The 17,564-nt window shown below is 37.3% G+C and overlaps 1 protein-coding gene across 1 annotated transcript in view; it reads left to right on the top strand.

Annotated features, from left to right (window-relative positions):
* The window catches only part of PLCE1 (phospholipase C epsilon 1), a 339,193-nt gene that overhangs the window by 189,016 nt on the left and 132,613 nt on the right, over positions 1–17,564 (top strand). The window contains exons 5-7 of the mRNA XM_020964068.2: positions 9,016–9,161; positions 12,929–13,187; positions 15,506–15,711. Of these exons, the coding sequence (XP_020819727.1) occupies positions 9,016–9,161; positions 12,929–13,187; positions 15,506–15,711 (611 nt within the window). The remainder of the gene's footprint in view (positions 1–9,015; positions 9,162–12,928; positions 13,188–15,505; positions 15,712–17,564) is intronic.

Below are 17,564 nucleotides of genomic sequence, written 5' to 3'. Positions count from 1 at the left end.
AATGTAGAATAAAATTTAAAGTAAGCATTTTTCTCTCATGTCTCCTGAAATGATGTGTTTCGGATGTTATGTACATACTGGGAACCCACAAGTTTGTACTAGAAGTGCGTGATGAACTATGCTTGGTCCTTTGCCAGGGACTCATGTTTGCACTGGGCACAGAAAACAGTGGTTGGGCACTGGGAAGACATGATACTTGCTGTAAGTATCTATATTATTAGAACTGTGCTTAATAAAGAGCAGTCCAGCATATGGTGCTAAACGCTATTCATGACTAGTTTTTGACATTTCTCCACATCGTCTGTTTCATATATCTGATTTAAGAGATTATGTTGCTCTTCAAAATTTTTGGATATCAGCATATCTCCCCCCAAAATCTTTTCTTGGTAATAAACAATTTGTACTCTTTTTTTAATCTATATGGAAATTTAGGATCAGTGGGATCCAAAAGGCAGAGAATTCTTCCTGTCCTTTGCCTCTTTGGACTATTGGGGAAGCAAGCTATCGGTTGAAATAAGTTAGGAAATAGCCACTTATTATATGTCATTAACAGTCATAAAAAGAATAGAAAAAAGGTCTTTTTCCTTGTAGAAATTACAGTAAATGAAAAAGACATAAGAATAGATGCAACGACAATATGCCAAACATGTGCAAACACATATATAGCCATGGAGACCTAAAACAGGTATGATTTTTTTTACCTATATGTATACATAAATCCAGACCAGAAATTGGAGTGAAGAGAATGGTAGATGCTGAGGTATGAATAACTAAGAAAGTCTTATTTGAAGAAGTGAATTTTTATCCATATTTTTTAAAAAAAGAAACATGTCTTAGTGAGCATGTGGAACAATTATAATAGGACATATTTGCATTATACTTCTGTTGTTGTTGTTGTTGTTCAGTCGTTTCGATCATGACCGACTCTTTGTGGACCTGTTTGCAGTTTCTTGGCAAAGATGCTGATGTGGTTTGCCAGTCCTTTCTCCAGCTCATTTTACAGATGAGAAAACTGAGGCAAACAAGGTTAAGTGACTTGCCCAGGGTCACATAACTAGTAAGTGTCTGAGCCTGGACTTGAACTCTGATCTCCAGGTTCTGATTTCAGGTCAGAAACAGATCAGGTCAAAGCTTCTGTGCCAGTAAGCTGTGGGATCTGCCCATGCATGAGTGACTGTTGTGCTTCCAGATTCAGCAAGATAGAAAGATCCAGCATCAGGAAAAAAAAAAAAAAAGATTACAGAGGACGCCAATTATTTTGAAATTGAGTTATCAAAAATTTTTTTTAAAAAGTTCATAAACCTCAGGTAAGAAATGCCACCTTATAGTATCTTGTGTGGTGGAGATGTACAGGCAGTTTTCTCCCTTCCCCATGCTGTAGTTTGAAATTCTTTTGATTAGACTCATTTATTTAGAACCCTGAAAAACCTCAAGTTAGCAATATGTTTGTCCGCTTTCCATTTTGTAAATATAGCTAATCATCCCTTTCATATTTAACAATTGTTTTGACATTTGCTATTTTATCTTTCTAAAAGTTGGTGGCATTTCCCCCCAAAATTGCATATGAAGTTCTTGTTATTTAATGTCTGTGAAATTGTGAATATCTTAGTACAGAAAGAGAAAAAAAACAAGGTCTGTAAAGAGATCACTTCAAAAAAAATTTTTTTTTGATAACAGTGTTTACACAGTGACAAAACCAAGGCCCCAGGGAGTCACACTCTAAAACGGAACAACAGTTGGTTTAAATTAGGTTTCCATGTGAAATACAGTATAGCTATTTTTTACTAACATTGTGGGAAAGTATATGGGAAATGATTTAACTGATAGGAATTAAATCTGGATGCATGATCAACATTTAGACATGAACTACTAACAGCACACTTAATTCTTATCCTTCCATGCAAGTCAGCACCTTATTGGAGTTAAGTTAAGCAGCATGAGGCTACATTAACTCTCAGGCCACATCCGTGTTGCTTCACTAGAGCAGTAATGCAGTCATTGATAGCCAAGTGGCCTGAAGGACCAGGGAATGCACTGCCAAAGTGGCTAATTTTTTTTATTAGTTTTAATCAGGGAGAAACTAAGGCAGCCTAGTCTGTTAGAAAGAAAACTGAATAAAGAGTCGAGAATTCCTAGGAACCAGTGTTGATATTAGCTATTGGTGTTTAAGTAGGTTACTCAATTTATCTGGAGTTCATTTTACTATACTCATCTATAAAATCAGGATAGTGGGGAAGTGAGGTAAGAAACCAGATGAATCTGTGACCATCATTTTTGCAACAGCCTCAGTTTCAACGAGCCATTTTCCCCATAAACCATCTAGATATCAACATGGAGATTCTAGTATTTCAATAAATAGTAATTGAATGAATGTCTTTATGCATATACTGATAGTTATATTATAAGTCTTGTCAATATTTGCTTGTAGGTGTTATGTTTAGCAACGTGTATAACAATACAAAGAATGACTGAACAGCCAGGGGATGTGAACCTAGATATGCAAATCAGGTTGAGTCCTAGGGAACCTGTCCTCCCTGAGATAAGGGTCAGGTTCTTTCCATTTTTGTTTTGTTTTCACATTACAGTTATTTACAGATTATTTTCAAATCTGTGAGAAATTTCTTGTAACAAAGTAAAACAGCTCAAACCGAGGAGTTCCAGACTCTTCTCTCTCCCATTGCTACATGGAGAAGGAAGTACTAGGCATTCATGAGAACTTGGGTGTCTAGACCAGTGGTGGGGAACCTGTGGCCTCCCGGCCACATGTGGCCTTCTAGGTCCTTGGGTACAGCCTTTTGACCGAGTCCAAGTTTTACAGAACAAATCCTTTTATTAAGGGGATTTGTTCTGTGAAGTTTGGATTCGGGTAAAGGACTGCACTTGAGGACCTAGAGGGGCACATGGGGCCTGAAGGCCACAGATCCCTTCCCCCTGTGCTAGACATTATGGATCTCAGTTTGCTGTTGATTGTACCACTCTTCAGCTTCAAATCCTTCTTTGTACCAGCAAGTAAATTGATTCAGGTTCAGAACAGACTGCTTAAGTTTCTCCATCCTGTCCAGAGACTAGCAAGATGCATGCATAGATACCCTGGAGCCATTACTCCACATTTTCACCTCCATTCTTCTTCCTTCTTTCCAAATTTCATGCATTGTGCATATACTAGGTGAGTTCCATCTTCATGCTGAATTCCTTTCCCACTAAACTTTATGAGTGGGACAACCCAAAACTTGAGGTCAATGTTTCATCCCCTTGGGGAATATGTAGGGGGATATGACATACAAAATAATATAAAAGTGAATCAAATAGGTATAACCAAAGTACCATGTAAGGTACAAGGGGAAATGTCATTATTAATTGTGGGGATCTGGGAAGGTTTGCTGTTGGAGATGGAATTTGATTTGGAGTTTAAAGGATGAATAAGAATTTAGCACCCAAGAAGGGTAGGAGAAACATTGATGGTACAGAAAATTGTGTGAGAAAAGGCTCAAGAAGCAGTAAACCACAGGGTTATATATGTGATGGTGATTAGAGCCATATGGATAAAGCATGTATGATGTGGAAGGTGGGTAGTATGAGATAAGGCTAGAGAAATAAGAGACATCAAATCACGAAGGGCCCTAAATGTCAGATTAAGAAGTTCTAAAGTTACTCAGTAGGCAATAGGGAGCCATGAGTTTTGAGCAGAAGAGTAACATTAGTATATATATGCTTATTTAGTCTAACAGCGACAAATGGGAAGACTTATTAGAAGGTTATTGAAGTCCAGGGAAATATTAATGAGTGCTATAGTAAGGTAGAAGCAGCAGGAAAAGAAAATGGATAGATATAAAAGATATTTGGTGTTTGCAAATAGAAGCAACAGGACTTGGTAACTAATTATACATGAGAGGTCAGAATAAAGGAAGAATCAAAAATAATATCATTGAATATTGTTTTTCCAATCAAAAATATATGCTAAGTTCCACTTAAGCACCACTAAGTTCCACTGAATGATAAACTTTTAAAATATGACTTGTTCTTTTCCTTCTTCATGAACTTTTAAGAGAAAATATAACTCTATTAAAAGTGTTTTGGTTAAAACACAGCAAGAAAGTCTGTTCAGTGTTCTTGAGAAGATGGGACCATGACCATGTTACCATCTTTTGGGGAACATTACATGACCCTTAAGATTCTCCCCAGGTTCAAAGGTAGATATTTTTACTCTGGAGACCTGACCTGCAGATGTTTCAGACCTCATATTTAGACTCCCAACACTATTGGACAACTTGTTATTTATTCCAAACTTGAATGGAATATTTTCTGAAGATATAGATGCCATTTTGTCTCTTGATGGTACTCCACACTAAAATTTGTTAGAAACACATCACTTTAATCTATTTCATATAGTATATATTGCATATGAAGCTGGCAGGCCATCAGGGGACCAACCCGGTCCAGGTTTCAAGTGGTTCTGAAACTCCAGTAGTATGGGTACTTACCTAGAGTGAGCCTGGGGTATCTGCTTCGTGATTTGGAGTGCATTTCAATCTCTCAGCTAGATTTTGCCCTAGTGAAATACGGGATCTCTAGGCAAATGTTTCAATTCTGAGCGTCTTAAAAGATTCCATTTTCCTTTAGTGAGTGTGATGTAAAAAGCATTGAATCAGTCAGGAGACATTGGTCCTAGTGTTAGCTCTGTCCCTGACTAGTAGCCATATGAACTTAGGCAGATCATTTAACCTCAGTTTCCTTTTCTATAAAATGGGTAGCATGGAGTTGTGTGTATCAAAAGGGGAAATTGTGTATTTTAAGGCAATTATTAGATGTTTATATATACAAATATTAGATATTATTGTTGTTATTCCTTCCTGTAACTACCTTGTTCCTTTCTAGCCCTGGTCTTCCTTCTTGAAATAATCCAAGAAAAAGCTATAGAAACTGCAAAGCAGACTAGAGTACAGGGTTAGAAACTGGGAATCCCTATGGCCTGGCACTAATTTGAATTTGTGATCATCTGCAAATTGTGGCAAATCATCTGTTGCATTTTACTGCAGCTTATTTCAAAATAGAAAATAATGGGTTGTGTCAGTAGTTCTTGAAGGCTTTCAAAAACTGCTGGCTAAGGCTTTGGAGGCAGTTTTGTTGTTGAAAATTCCTTCAATCAAGAAACCCTTGCTTCTGTAATCCTAGTCTCTTTTGTTATCTCTTTGATGGCTTCCATGGTCCCTTCCAGCTCTAAATCAGTGATCCTGTGGTCCTTATTTAGTCTTCTGTGCAGATAGGGATTAATTGACATCTAGCCCCTGAACCCCAGTTTTCATGGACCCTTCTATCAGTTTGAGTTCTCTACTCATTATTCCACCTTCTCCCCCTCCCAATTATTTCATATTATATTTGTGTGTAGTCCCCAAACTGAATACCCATAAAAGTTGATCACTGCCAAGTGCCAAGGTAGAAGGATCACTTGACCAGAAGTCAAGGTCTAAGTTCTAGTTTCTGCTCTGCTACTAACTTTCTGTATAACCTTAAGAAAGTTACTTTACCTTCTTTGAGCTTTCGTAGGTAAAGTAAAGGGGTTAATACTGATTCCATTGCTTTATTAAAAAAAAAAACCTGTTGGAGCAAAATAAAAGGATAGGCTATAAGTTTAAGAGAGTATCCAGAACTTAACAGCATCCTTTTAAGCAGTCTTAAATTGTCACTTGATTTATCCTGTATACTCTGTGTCGAGTTATTTGTTACACTGATAACTACTGAGTGAAATCATCACAGTTGGGGAAAAAATGGGTTTCTGCTGGTTGGGAAATAGCAAATTGTGGTATGTGAAGGTGGTGGAATAAGAGTAACATAGGAAATATTTATGAACTGGTACAGAGTCAAGTAAGCAGAACTAGAAGCACAATATTCACAAAGACTACAATAGTGTAGATGCCAAAATGAAGCCAAATGCTGAGTAATTGCACTCAACAAGCGTGGTCCCAGAGAAGATTGGTGGAAACACCACCTTCCTTGTAAAGAGGCATGGGACCAAGGGTGTGTGCTGTCAGACGAGGCCAATGTGTAGGTTGGTTTTCCTTAGCTATTGGGGTTTTTGTATTTTTGTTTTGTTTGGTTTGGGGAGGGTTAGAGATGAGGTGTTGAGGGTTACAAGGGAAGTCTCGTTTGGTGGGAGACATAGGTGTCACTATCCAAAAATGACTGTGATGTGAAAACAAAAGGCATTAATAAAATTTATTTTAAATAAATAAATCTATCAACAAGCATTTCTTAATCACTATATGCTAGGCACTGTGTTAAGGTGATTAAAAAAAAAAAGGTAAAAGTGGTCCCTAACCTTAAGGTCAAATAAAATAAAATAGAGGGGGTGGACTAAATGATCATTGAGGTCCGTTCCAGAGCTAACGTATTATTCTGTAAGTAAGACATGCTTTAAGTTGCTTTTTTCATTTGTCATTATATGTTATATTTGATGACCAGATGTGCAGTCAGTAGTAATACAAGAGAATAAAGTGAAGACCTACGTAAGGTTTAAGCGCATATTTGATCTCATTAGCATGGAACTCCAAACCACTGAGTTAATCAACTTAGACAATAACTAATACAGAGTATTAGTAGTAAGTAATAAATAATTTATGCTTATAATAAGTAAGCATTTAATTCAACACCAAAGTGTGCAAAATAACAAAATAATTTGAGGAATAATTTAAGAGCCTGTCAGAGGTGATACAGAAATCAGTTATGTTAAAGAATACCACAGGTACCTGCTAAGGTGTTCTGAGTTGTTGGGCCTCTCTGATATGCCCAAGCCCTTACATCTCTCTGGGTATTGTACCCAGAATTGTTGCTGCCACCACTATCCCTGATTTCTGTAAGAACTTTGAGGTCTTGGTTCTCTTGGTAGAGATATGGATACTCTTCTGCTTCCCTTAATTTGATAAGGTTGACTTCTTTTTCTCCAAAGAGAACTTTACTAGGGAGTTAAAGAGAAAGTAAAAGGAAATAAAAGACAAAAATTGACAAATTGGATGGAGATTGGAGGTCAAAACTGGGATTTCATTGGAATGGGAACTCCTAGTGAGGAAATTCCCTCTGCCAATGAACTTGCCCTTTAGTTTATTCTTAGGGAGTTGCCTGGGATACTGAAAGGTGAAGTAATTTGCCGATGGGCACACAACCAGTATGTGTCAAAGGCAGAATTTATTCCCAGGCCTTCTCAGCTCTCAATTCACTGTGCCCCACAGAAATCTTGTTCTAAGCTACCACAAATTGATTTGACTAATACAGATAAAGATAAAAATCATTTTTCTATTCCTCTCTTCAACACTTGCTATATAAGGAAAGTCTAGAAGGATCTAAAATATATCCACTAGCCACTTTTGCTATTAGATGAAGCTTAGCTCCTCAGATTCAAGGTAAACTTCTCTTCCTAGTCTTATTAATGACCCTACAGCCAGTAATTGCAGCCATCAACTGTGCTGTGTTCAAGGGGCACAGATCACTTATTTTCTTTGCCCTCAGTTTTGCACTGCCAGGTCTCCTCTCCCTCCCATTGGATATCCCATTAAGTTCCTGGAGGATGACTCTATTTATCGCCCATTTGCAGAGCCAAGATGAAATATAAAGCCTAAGCAGAATAAATAACCAAATATTTCCTGCCACTGGTTATCAGCTCTGCTTACTTCTCATTTTCTTTAGTGATTTATCCTCTACCAATCTTCACCAGTCTCCCAAACATATCACACAACCAAAATTCTGCCATTCTACAGAGAACAATTTGGAACTATGCCCAAAGAGATATAAATATAAATATACATACACTCTTTGATCCAGCAATACCCCTGCTAGGTCTGTATCCCAAAGACATCCAAAAAAGGGGAAATTTTGTACAAATTTGTATTTGTACAAAAACATTTTTTGTGGTGGCTAAGAATTGGAAATCAAAGGGATGCCCATCAATTGAGAATGGCTAATCAAGCTATGGTACATGACTGTAATGGAATATTATTGTGCTGTAAGAAATGAAAAGCAGGATGATTTCAGAAAAACCTGGAAAGACTTACATGAACCGATGCATAGTGCCATGAACAGAACCAGGAATACAGTACACAGTAACAGCAATATTGTTCTATGAAGAACTGTGAATGACTTAGCTATTCTCAGCAATACAATGATCGAAGACAATCCCAAAGGACTAATGATGAAGCATACTATCTGCCTCCAGAGAAAGAGCTGATATTGTTTGAATACAGACTGAAGCATCCTGTTTTTTACTTTCTGTCTTTCGTTTTTTTTTTCTTTTGAGTCTTGTACAAAATGACTAACATGGAAATGTTTTACATAGTTGTACATGTATAACATATCTGATTGCTTACTGTCTCAGGGAAGGAGCACGAGAGGGAGGGAGGAATAGAATTTGGAACTCAAAACTTTAAATAAAAATGTTAGAGAATTGAAAAAATACTTTAAAGTGATTACAGTTTACATTCACAGTAAGAAAAGGGCCATGTTGTTATAGGAGATAATAATAACCAATCCTGAGATTGGTCAGAAAAGGATTTTTATTGAATGTTTTTTTATGAGTGACTTCTGTACATCAGATCAAGGAGAAAGCTAGAAAATTTTGAAGTGCGAACAATTGAGTTGTGTATATTGAAGAGAATAATATTGCTTTTGTAATGAAGAGCTGAAATATACTGAGATCAGCATTATATTTATGACTTAATTTGACATGTAATGATAAGGACTCTCAGTCCTTATCTCTTCTCAGTCCAGTGGTTGAACACCCTCATTTCAAAGGTAAAGAAACAAAAACACAGAGAGCTTAGGTGATGTGAAAAAGAACATGCTATTAGTAGTGCAGAGCCAGGACTGGAACCCAGGCCTTCTGACACTCCATCTAGTGTTCTTCTTAATACATGCAATATGCTGCCTTTCTGAAAATATTTTTAAATGAATGTTCTTGGCATTAACATTTATGTTTAAATATTATTTAAGGCATGACTGCAGCTTTTTTCACTTCATTGTTTTTCTAAGGTGAGTTCTTGGGTGACATGGCTGATACTCACAGCAGGCACCATGGAAGAAAAACGGGAAGTCTTCTCATATTTAGTACATATTGCAAAATGCTGCTGGAATATGGGCAACTACAATGCTGTTATGGAATTCCTGGCCGGCCTCAGGTATAGTCATTGGTGAATGAAATTAGCATTAAAACAATTACTGCAAACTTGTAATTCTGACATAATTCTATATAATTTTGTATCTTTCAAGTCACTTCACTGAATTGTTTTATTAGTTACTTTACATAAGCTAGCAGTATGTTGTGATTTAGAAACTAGAAAATGCAGCGGGTTCTGTTGGCTGTTCTTTTCCTTGCTCCTGAGAGACGATACAGAGGCTCAGCCTCACACCAGTCATCCAGAGTCTTAATTGGATGCTCATACATCGCAGATTTCTACCTTCTATCTGTGTACCCTTGCTGACTTGAGAGTTGAATGTAACCCTCACATTCACTTGGCTTTATCCAGGCTTTCTATTTTTGTAGGTCTTGAAGGTCCTTCAGTGTCACAAATTTCAGTATTTCAGATTAAGTTATTTTGACCTGGATGCTGAAAGATATGGAAAAAACAATGTTATATCAGGACTAGAGATGTTTAGCCTGGACAAAAGAAAATTAAGACAAGACGTAACAGTTGTTTCCAAATATTTGGAGGGCTGTCATGTGCAAGAAAAATGAGACATTTTCTCAGGGGGATAGAACTTCCATCAAAGGGACATTAAAAGAGATTTCAGCTCAATAGAAAAAAAATCTTTGCAACATTTTCACAGTTCTGCCTCTTAAAGGAATGAATTATTAATTAGAGTGTTTAAGGGCAAAAATGGATGACAATCTGTCAGGGGTATTATGAAGAGAGAAACTAGTTAATATCCAAGGCTCCTTCCAACTTAGGAATTCTTTATTATTCTGTCCAATCAGCCCTACCTCTCTCATTTCAACAATTCAGCAAGGATTATCAGGTTCTTTCTGTGTGCGATCCACTGTTCTCATCACTATCTTTATTAACTTTTATAGGTACTGCTAACTAATTAGGTTGTGTTTCAGATAGCGTTCATGTCCCAGTGGGACGAGACTCTGTTCCTATGTAACACCAGATAATGTGTTACAATGAGGTCCTAGCCAATAGGGTTTTAATGTCTTCACCACATCTCTCAGCTAGGCCTGCAAGATACTCCTCTTATCTTCATGTTTAGCTCCTCCAACCCTCTCACAAATCAGCAAGTCTGAGTTCTAAGAAGCTGACCACCACTACTTGTTGGTCTTAGGGGTAACCCTATACAAGAGAAATAGACTTCTCTGATTAGTATTCTATCTCTTGAGCCCCTGTCCTGTATGTTTTCTGTCTATACAATCAATCACTCACAGTAATAATCCTTAGATCTTAAACATAGCCGGTTTACTTTAATAACAACACAAAGCAAATAGTATTATAGATATTAATATGTTAAAGTAAATATAAAAGTAATCAAATGATAATATAAATAAATACAAACCTAGATCACAGTCTGCAGCCAATGCAGCTTTGGCAAGGAGTGGACACATACTTATAAGAAACTGGATTGGAAACACATGGGTGAGAAAAAATCCACATGCTCTAACTAACCCACAGCTCTAAGCTGCAGATTTCAATGTTACTGGTCCATTCAGTAATATTTATACCATATGAAATTATTTCTCTGCTAACTACTTGAGCCAAACTAGCATAAACTCCTTTAGTTAACCATCACCCTTAAAAGAACATTTAGAAAATATTAGCTCTTAATGTGAATAGCACTTTTCTATAAGCCATGCAAATTTCAAGCTCATCAAACTAGCTATCTCTGGGCTTATAGACCAGACTAGACCAGTGTAGCCAGTTACAAACTCTCCCAAACCTTTTGCCGTCAAATCAGAAAAGAGCTCATAGCAACACAATTCAGATTCAACTCACCAGGACACCCCAGCAGTTGCAAAGCCTCTTCTCTTCCGTCTCAAGCTAGAAATGGTAACAGAGAACAACCACCCTTATGAAAGGCTTCACCTTTCTCCAACTCTAGGTGGTGAGGAAGGGCAATACCTGTTACTGCAGCTCTTAGCCAATGACATCAGTTCTCTCCTGCCAATCAGGAAGCACTCAACTAAAGCCTTCTCAGCTGTCTTCCTCTAACAGTCACCATTCCAACAGGAGCAACTATATAGATCCCCTGCTGTTTCTTCCTCTCTTTTCAAGTTCCTCTTCCCTTGCAGATATCTTGCTGCTGTTTTCTCACTAAGAAGTCACAGCTCCCCTAATTCTTCTGTCAAATCAATAATCTTTTTCTAATCATACCTAGTCTCCAAATGCTTATAAGATTTTTCATTTTCTTAATTTTACCCTCTTTCATCATAAAATATGTATATGGAAATTATGGAGATACCCACTGTATTTCAGCTCTGGTATTTCCAGTAAGGCAATCTTGTCTCTTTAGTGCCCTTGAAATTATATTTATTTACATTTGTATTTCTTTAGTTTTTAATTAATAAAAAATCTTTCTCTGTTTCTTTATGATTTTAATCAAATAAAATAGTATTTGTAAATCACTCTACACTGTTAACAAAGAGATCCACGTCATTTCTTCACGTATATATCTTCTCATTTTGCATTAAAATAAAGTTCTTTTTCTACTTGGATTAGACATTAAAATGTTCATCCATAATAGACTGCACTCTTTGAGGATTAATACAAATCTCTTCCTTTACATGAAAGTACTTTTTAATGTCCTTTTCATTATTAACTGTGCCCTTACGAAAAAGGCCATCAAAAGAGAGTGTACCTTACACCAGCAACAATGAGTGAGTACCTCACTTCCTTCCTTCTCTGTGCTGCGGATTACATCTGTTCCATCAGTAACCCATTCTGACCTCCTGTCTTCAGTGACCTTTCCTGTTTGTCTCTTTAGGCATTGACCTTTAACATAGGATATTACATAAAATAATGCTCTGGCAAAAATACATGGCTAATTTAAATAGCATCACTTTAGGGAATTCAGTATTGTCATAATTTTATGACTTTGCTGGAGGCCTTATTTCATGACCAAAAAATTTCACGCAGATTTTGGAGGTCCCACCAGTGAAATCGAAGGCAAAAGGAATAGCCTTGGATTGCTGTGGAAAACCTATGTTGAAGCAGGATCTTGGGCCCAACCCAGAATGAATTTGTACGAGCCTCAGATTGAGTTACAGAAGCAGGTGTGTGGGGGGTGGGGTTTAGCCCTTAAAACCAAGGATAGCCTCGGACTTATCTTTACAGATTTATCTTTTTGGAACCTCTCCCCAGGCCCACTTCAGCTTAAACCCGTGTCCCTGGTGTTAGCCTGAAATGAAATTGGTTCTTGAAACCACATTGGAAGAAAAGGTACAGAATGATTACTAGAGCCGTTTGTCCACTTAGTAGTGTCAGACTATTATGTAAAGGTACAGATAGCCAGTTGCACTTTCAATAAAATGTGTGTGCAGACAGATGGTTGTGTATGTAATTGTGGCACAAAATGATGTACAAACGCTTGACCTCTGATGTTTACCCACATTATTATAGCTATTAAAACACTTATATCATTCATAGATTTCCAGCTAGAATGGACCTTAGAGGTATTGTTAATTATGACTGTCGTTCTCTCTTGTTTGAAGATATTTTATCGTATGTATCTCAAAACTAAATCTGTACTGGAACCTATGCCTGATCTTTTGGCTCTGTGGTTCCCAGAGAACTATGGGTGCTTTTTAACCTACAGGAGAAGAAGGCTAAAATTTCTTTCTTACGCAGTGTTAGTTGAAGTAAAGTGAAGAACTAGTCCATGTAGAGTTGTGACTGTTTACTCTTGAGTTGTTTTACTTCTCCTTCAGCCACCAAATTATGTCTGTTTGCAATAGGTCAAGGAAAGTTTTAAAGATGTGGCAGTTTATGGACCAGTCTGACATTGAAACCATGAGAAGCCTGAAGGATGCAATGGCCCAACATGAATCTTCCTCTGAATACAGGAAAGTGGTGAACCGGGCTCTGAATATCCCTGGCTGTAAAGTGGTTCCTTTTTGTGGCGTCTTTTTAAAGGAGCTTTGTGAAATTCTAGATGGAACATCTGGATTTATGAAACTTTGCCCACGATATAACTCACAGGATGAAACTTTAGAGGTAAATCCTTTCAAAGCTACAGTGGCTACAACCTGCCTCCTTTTTTGTATGTTTTTTTTTAGCTAATTAGTATTAATTAAAGGGAATACCTTGTTGCTATTGTGTTACTGTTGGTTCTTAACATATCACTAATATCTCCCAAACACCTCCAAGGACTATCATAAGCACTTAACTAAAGCTAGCTGACTGACTGACAAAATGCTACTTCTCTGTATTCAGGGCCTTATAGGATCATACATCTGGGCCTGGAAGGGATGTCAGAGATCATCTCTGTACTCCAGCCCCTTTATTTTATAGATGAGGGCACTGAGGTCCAGAGAAATTTCTTATCTTGCCTAAAGACACACAGCCAGTACAAGTCAGAAGTGAACATCGAAGGGAGGACTTGAACTCACATCCTCTGACCCTGGGGTCAGGGTTCTTTCCACCCAACCATGCTGCCTTCTTGTGTTCTATAAAGGGCAATATTCTGAAAAGAAGGTGTAGGCATGGACACAGGAAGAGAGCCTCTAGAAGGAAAACTGCTAATTTGTTTTCTGAATTTTAAAACTCAAGTGGTCATTTAATTTTTCCTTGGGGAAAATGAATGTAGAGCGACAAAGAAGCCTCCTAAGAGATGGAACAACTCATTTTAATAATGTAAAATAACAATAATGCTTTTTAATAAAAATAGCTAGCATTTATGTAGCATTTTAAGGTTTACAAAATACTTACAAATATTATGTTATTTTATCCTCACAACAACTCTGAGAGGTAGGTAGTATAACTATCTCCATTTTACAGATAGGGAAAATTAGGCAGTCAGAGGATAAGAAACTTGGCCAGTAAGTGTTTGATACTGGATTTGAATTTGGGTCTTACTACCTCCTGCTTCTGAGTTCTGTCCACTGTACCACCTAGTTGTCCTATCCTTAGGAGGATTATCTCCAGACTTCCATTCGCTGCTGCCTCTCATGCCTCCCAAGTGCATTACAAGTTTTTGAAGACCCTGCAAACAGGGGAGATGCTGTACACTTGAACTCTGAGACATCTAGGTAGGTGGAGGTAAAGAAAGAGCAGGAAAGGAAGATGGAAAAGCCCTGTTTCAGTTGCTTAAAATAAACTGGAGGTTTGGAGGTTGGAGGGGATAGAAAACCTTAAAAACCATAGAAGGCCATATGAAGAATATAAGGAAACTTGGCCTGTGTTATGGCAGATGCAAGATGTTTCGTTGCCCATCACTTTCACAGTGACAGAGGCTGATAGTGACTTACTGACTTTTGTGCCCACTTTGCAAAGGACTAGAGACCTCTCCTCTGAGCCCTTGGAGCCTTCTGTGTCACCATAGACAACAGAAGCAGCACCTGTGACGCAGTGGCAGAGACTTAAAGTGCACCTAGGTGAGCTGCAGAGGGTGTAGTAACAAAGCAGCTTCTGCCCTTCAAATCACATCTTTTTTCCTATAAGCTGTGAGTCTGGGGCAGGAAGAGTAGTACATAAGAAATAGGAGGCAATATGATTTGATGGAAAGAATGCTGAATTTGAGTGAGAGGACCTTGGGTCAGATTTTGACTTAGTTGCCTTTGTGACTTTGGACAAATCACTTGACCACTCTGGGCCTCAGTTTCTTCATCTGTAAAGCAAAGGTGGTTTACTTCTTAGGTCCCTGCTAAATCTGTGATCCCATGGGGAAAAAAATCATAGCACATCCTCCAAGTGATAAACACTATAACTCTCATGTTCTTAAGGCAGAGAAAAGCAAGACCTACTGTCATGTTGGCAACTGTCTGTAGCTCTGGCTTCTGGTATGGAAAAGATTCCAGCAGAAAGAAAGCCACATATTCAGGACATAAACTTCATTGTTTGGGTTGCAGGCTTGTGCACGCTCACAGAAAGAAAATATTCTATTGCCCCTGCGACTGACAAAGGCCAAGTGACTTTTTCATGGGGATCTTAAATTTAAACTCAACTACTTAATTAAATTGTGCTCTTTTAGTCTCCCCTTCTCCCTTTGGTTTCAGTGCATAGATAAAACAGTCTACTTACTTCCTCCAAGTTTGTAGCAGTAGATTATTCTCTTTTTAATTCGAAGTAAAATGTTTACTCTTTAGTAATGTGTCAGAGTTACTTTAGTGAAAATCAGAATGAAGTTGAGTATTTAAAATAGTGAAATGAAAAGGTCAAGAGCTCTGGCCTCTTGTTTGCTTTCAAGTACAACATACATAAATGCTATTTTTCTTTTTTTTCCAACTGTAAAGTCACAACAGCGTAAGCAGAGTAGGTTACTTGGTCATGCAATATTTAGTTGCACTTTCAAATCTAAATATATTTCTTTCTAGTTTGTAGCTGATTACAACGGACAAGATAATTTCTTACAACGAGTAGGGCAAAATGGCTTAAACAACCCAGAGAAGGAATCTACTGTTAACAGTATTTTTCAAATTATCCGAAGCTGCAATCGCAGTCTGGAACCTGAAGAAGAAGACAGCTTCAGTGAAGGCGACAATTCAAGGAAAAACTCCTTAAAGGACAAAACTCGATTGCAGTAGGTTTCACTTTTTTTCAAGAAAAAATATGAATTATTTGTGCTTTCTGAGTATTTATTCCTTTCTCATTCAAATTTGGATTTAGGTGAGCTTTATGAATTTACATCATTAATAAAAACAGTGATGATGCACTGGACAAAATCCTAGGTTGGGTACTAGGTGACTTGGTTTCTGGTCTCACCTGCGCCTCTTAGTTAGCTGTGTGACCTTTTGCAAGTAAATTTTTCTCTGGGCCTTTTTCCTCACCTGAGAAATGAAGAGATTGGGTTACATAATTTAACTTCCCTGAATGTCCTTATATTATACCTTACCTGTTCTATACTTCTTTTCTAATTTAGCTGCTTTCATAAAATAATAGCTTGCAAATGAGAGCTTTCCATTTGTTACATGAAATTTTAGAAACCATATGGCCAGTCATTTCAGAACCAGAACTATGATATCCTTTTTTTGAGAATCTGTATTATTTGTGACTTTAAAGTGTTTGTTTTTTAAGGTGAAAAATGTTTTTACATTTATCCTTGCATATGAAAGTGATTTACTTGTAATCACTGACTGGTTTTAAGTATGTTACACCAAGTTTTCATTGCTGGCTAGGCACATATATGCTTACATGACCTTGACTTCAAATTACCCAAAGTTAGGAACATTTTAAAATCATTCAGAACTATTAGGACTATTAGTTTTTACATAAACAAAATTCTGCTAAGTGGGAACAACCATACACCAGGAATTCAGAACAGTGTTTAGGTTTTTCTCTATAAAAATTTGGGTTTTGGGGCAGCTAGGATAGAGCACCAGCCCTGAAGTCAGGAGGCCCTGAGTTCAAATGTGACCTCAGACCAACCACTTGACACTTACTAGCTGTGTGACCCTGGGCAAGTCACTTAACCCCAACTGCCTAAAAATTAAAAAAATTAAAAATTAAAAAATAAATTAAAAGATGAAAATTTGGGTTTTACCTAATAATTACTGCATAAGTTTTGTCTCCTAACCATCTTCCTCCCCTTCCCCTTCCCTTATATACAAAAGTTTTAATCTTAAACTTTACCAGAGTGAATTCAGATAAAATCAAAAGTAAAGAAGATGCATTTGTCCCCAGGAATAGAGTGAAACAAATGATGCACAGTGAGCTGAGACTATAACCTCTTGTGTGTGTATATGGCTTTCTTCTTCTCTTCCTCTTCTTCCTCCTCCTCCACATGCCATAGTGATAATATTAGCAAGGAAATAAATGCAAGATCATTTACCCTTCAAGTAGGAATTGAGATTTCTAGATGGGTCCTGTGATCACTAAGGGTGAGATTGTGAAATATAGATCAGCTTATCTACGTCTGATCTCCTAAAGTCTTTGTTTTGTGGTTGCCCATAATTTCCAGGTCTAAAACCCTGTTTTCTCTTCTCTTTTTCCCATCTTTCAGTGTTTCCTAGTTCATACCTATTTAGTTCTCCACTGCAACTAAAAAAGGCTTTCATTTTTTTTATACCTACTGTAATGACTACTTTCTGTTTTCCTCCTTAAATATTGTCACTAATCAAGGGGAAAACCATCTACAATGACTGGTATTACTCACTGAAAATAGGGTGAAAAATGTTTTGCAAGCATCAATCACTGTCTTCCTCCCAGATTTGATTAGACTTTATTTGAAGTGTTTTATAGTACTATTCTCAGGATGTAAAACTCACTTTATGTGCATTTGCATGCATTTTACTTAAGACTGTGTGGCATTTGTACTCTATTATAATTTGTTTCCCTTCTCTGGTAGAAAGCTGCTCTATTGTCAGGACTGTGTTTGCTTACTTGGAATTAGCAAATATATCATTTTACACTTGACATACAACTAAACCTTCTTTA

This window comes from Phascolarctos cinereus, unplaced genomic scaffold (assembly GCF_003287225.1).
Source record: "Phascolarctos cinereus isolate Bilbo 61053 unplaced genomic scaffold, phaCin_HiC Scaffold_3;HRSCAF=262, whole genome shotgun sequence".
NCBI classification, from domain to species: Eukaryota; Metazoa; Chordata; class Mammalia; order Diprotodontia; family Phascolarctidae; genus Phascolarctos; species Phascolarctos cinereus.
This window is presented reverse-complemented; position numbering and strand designations above follow the sequence as displayed.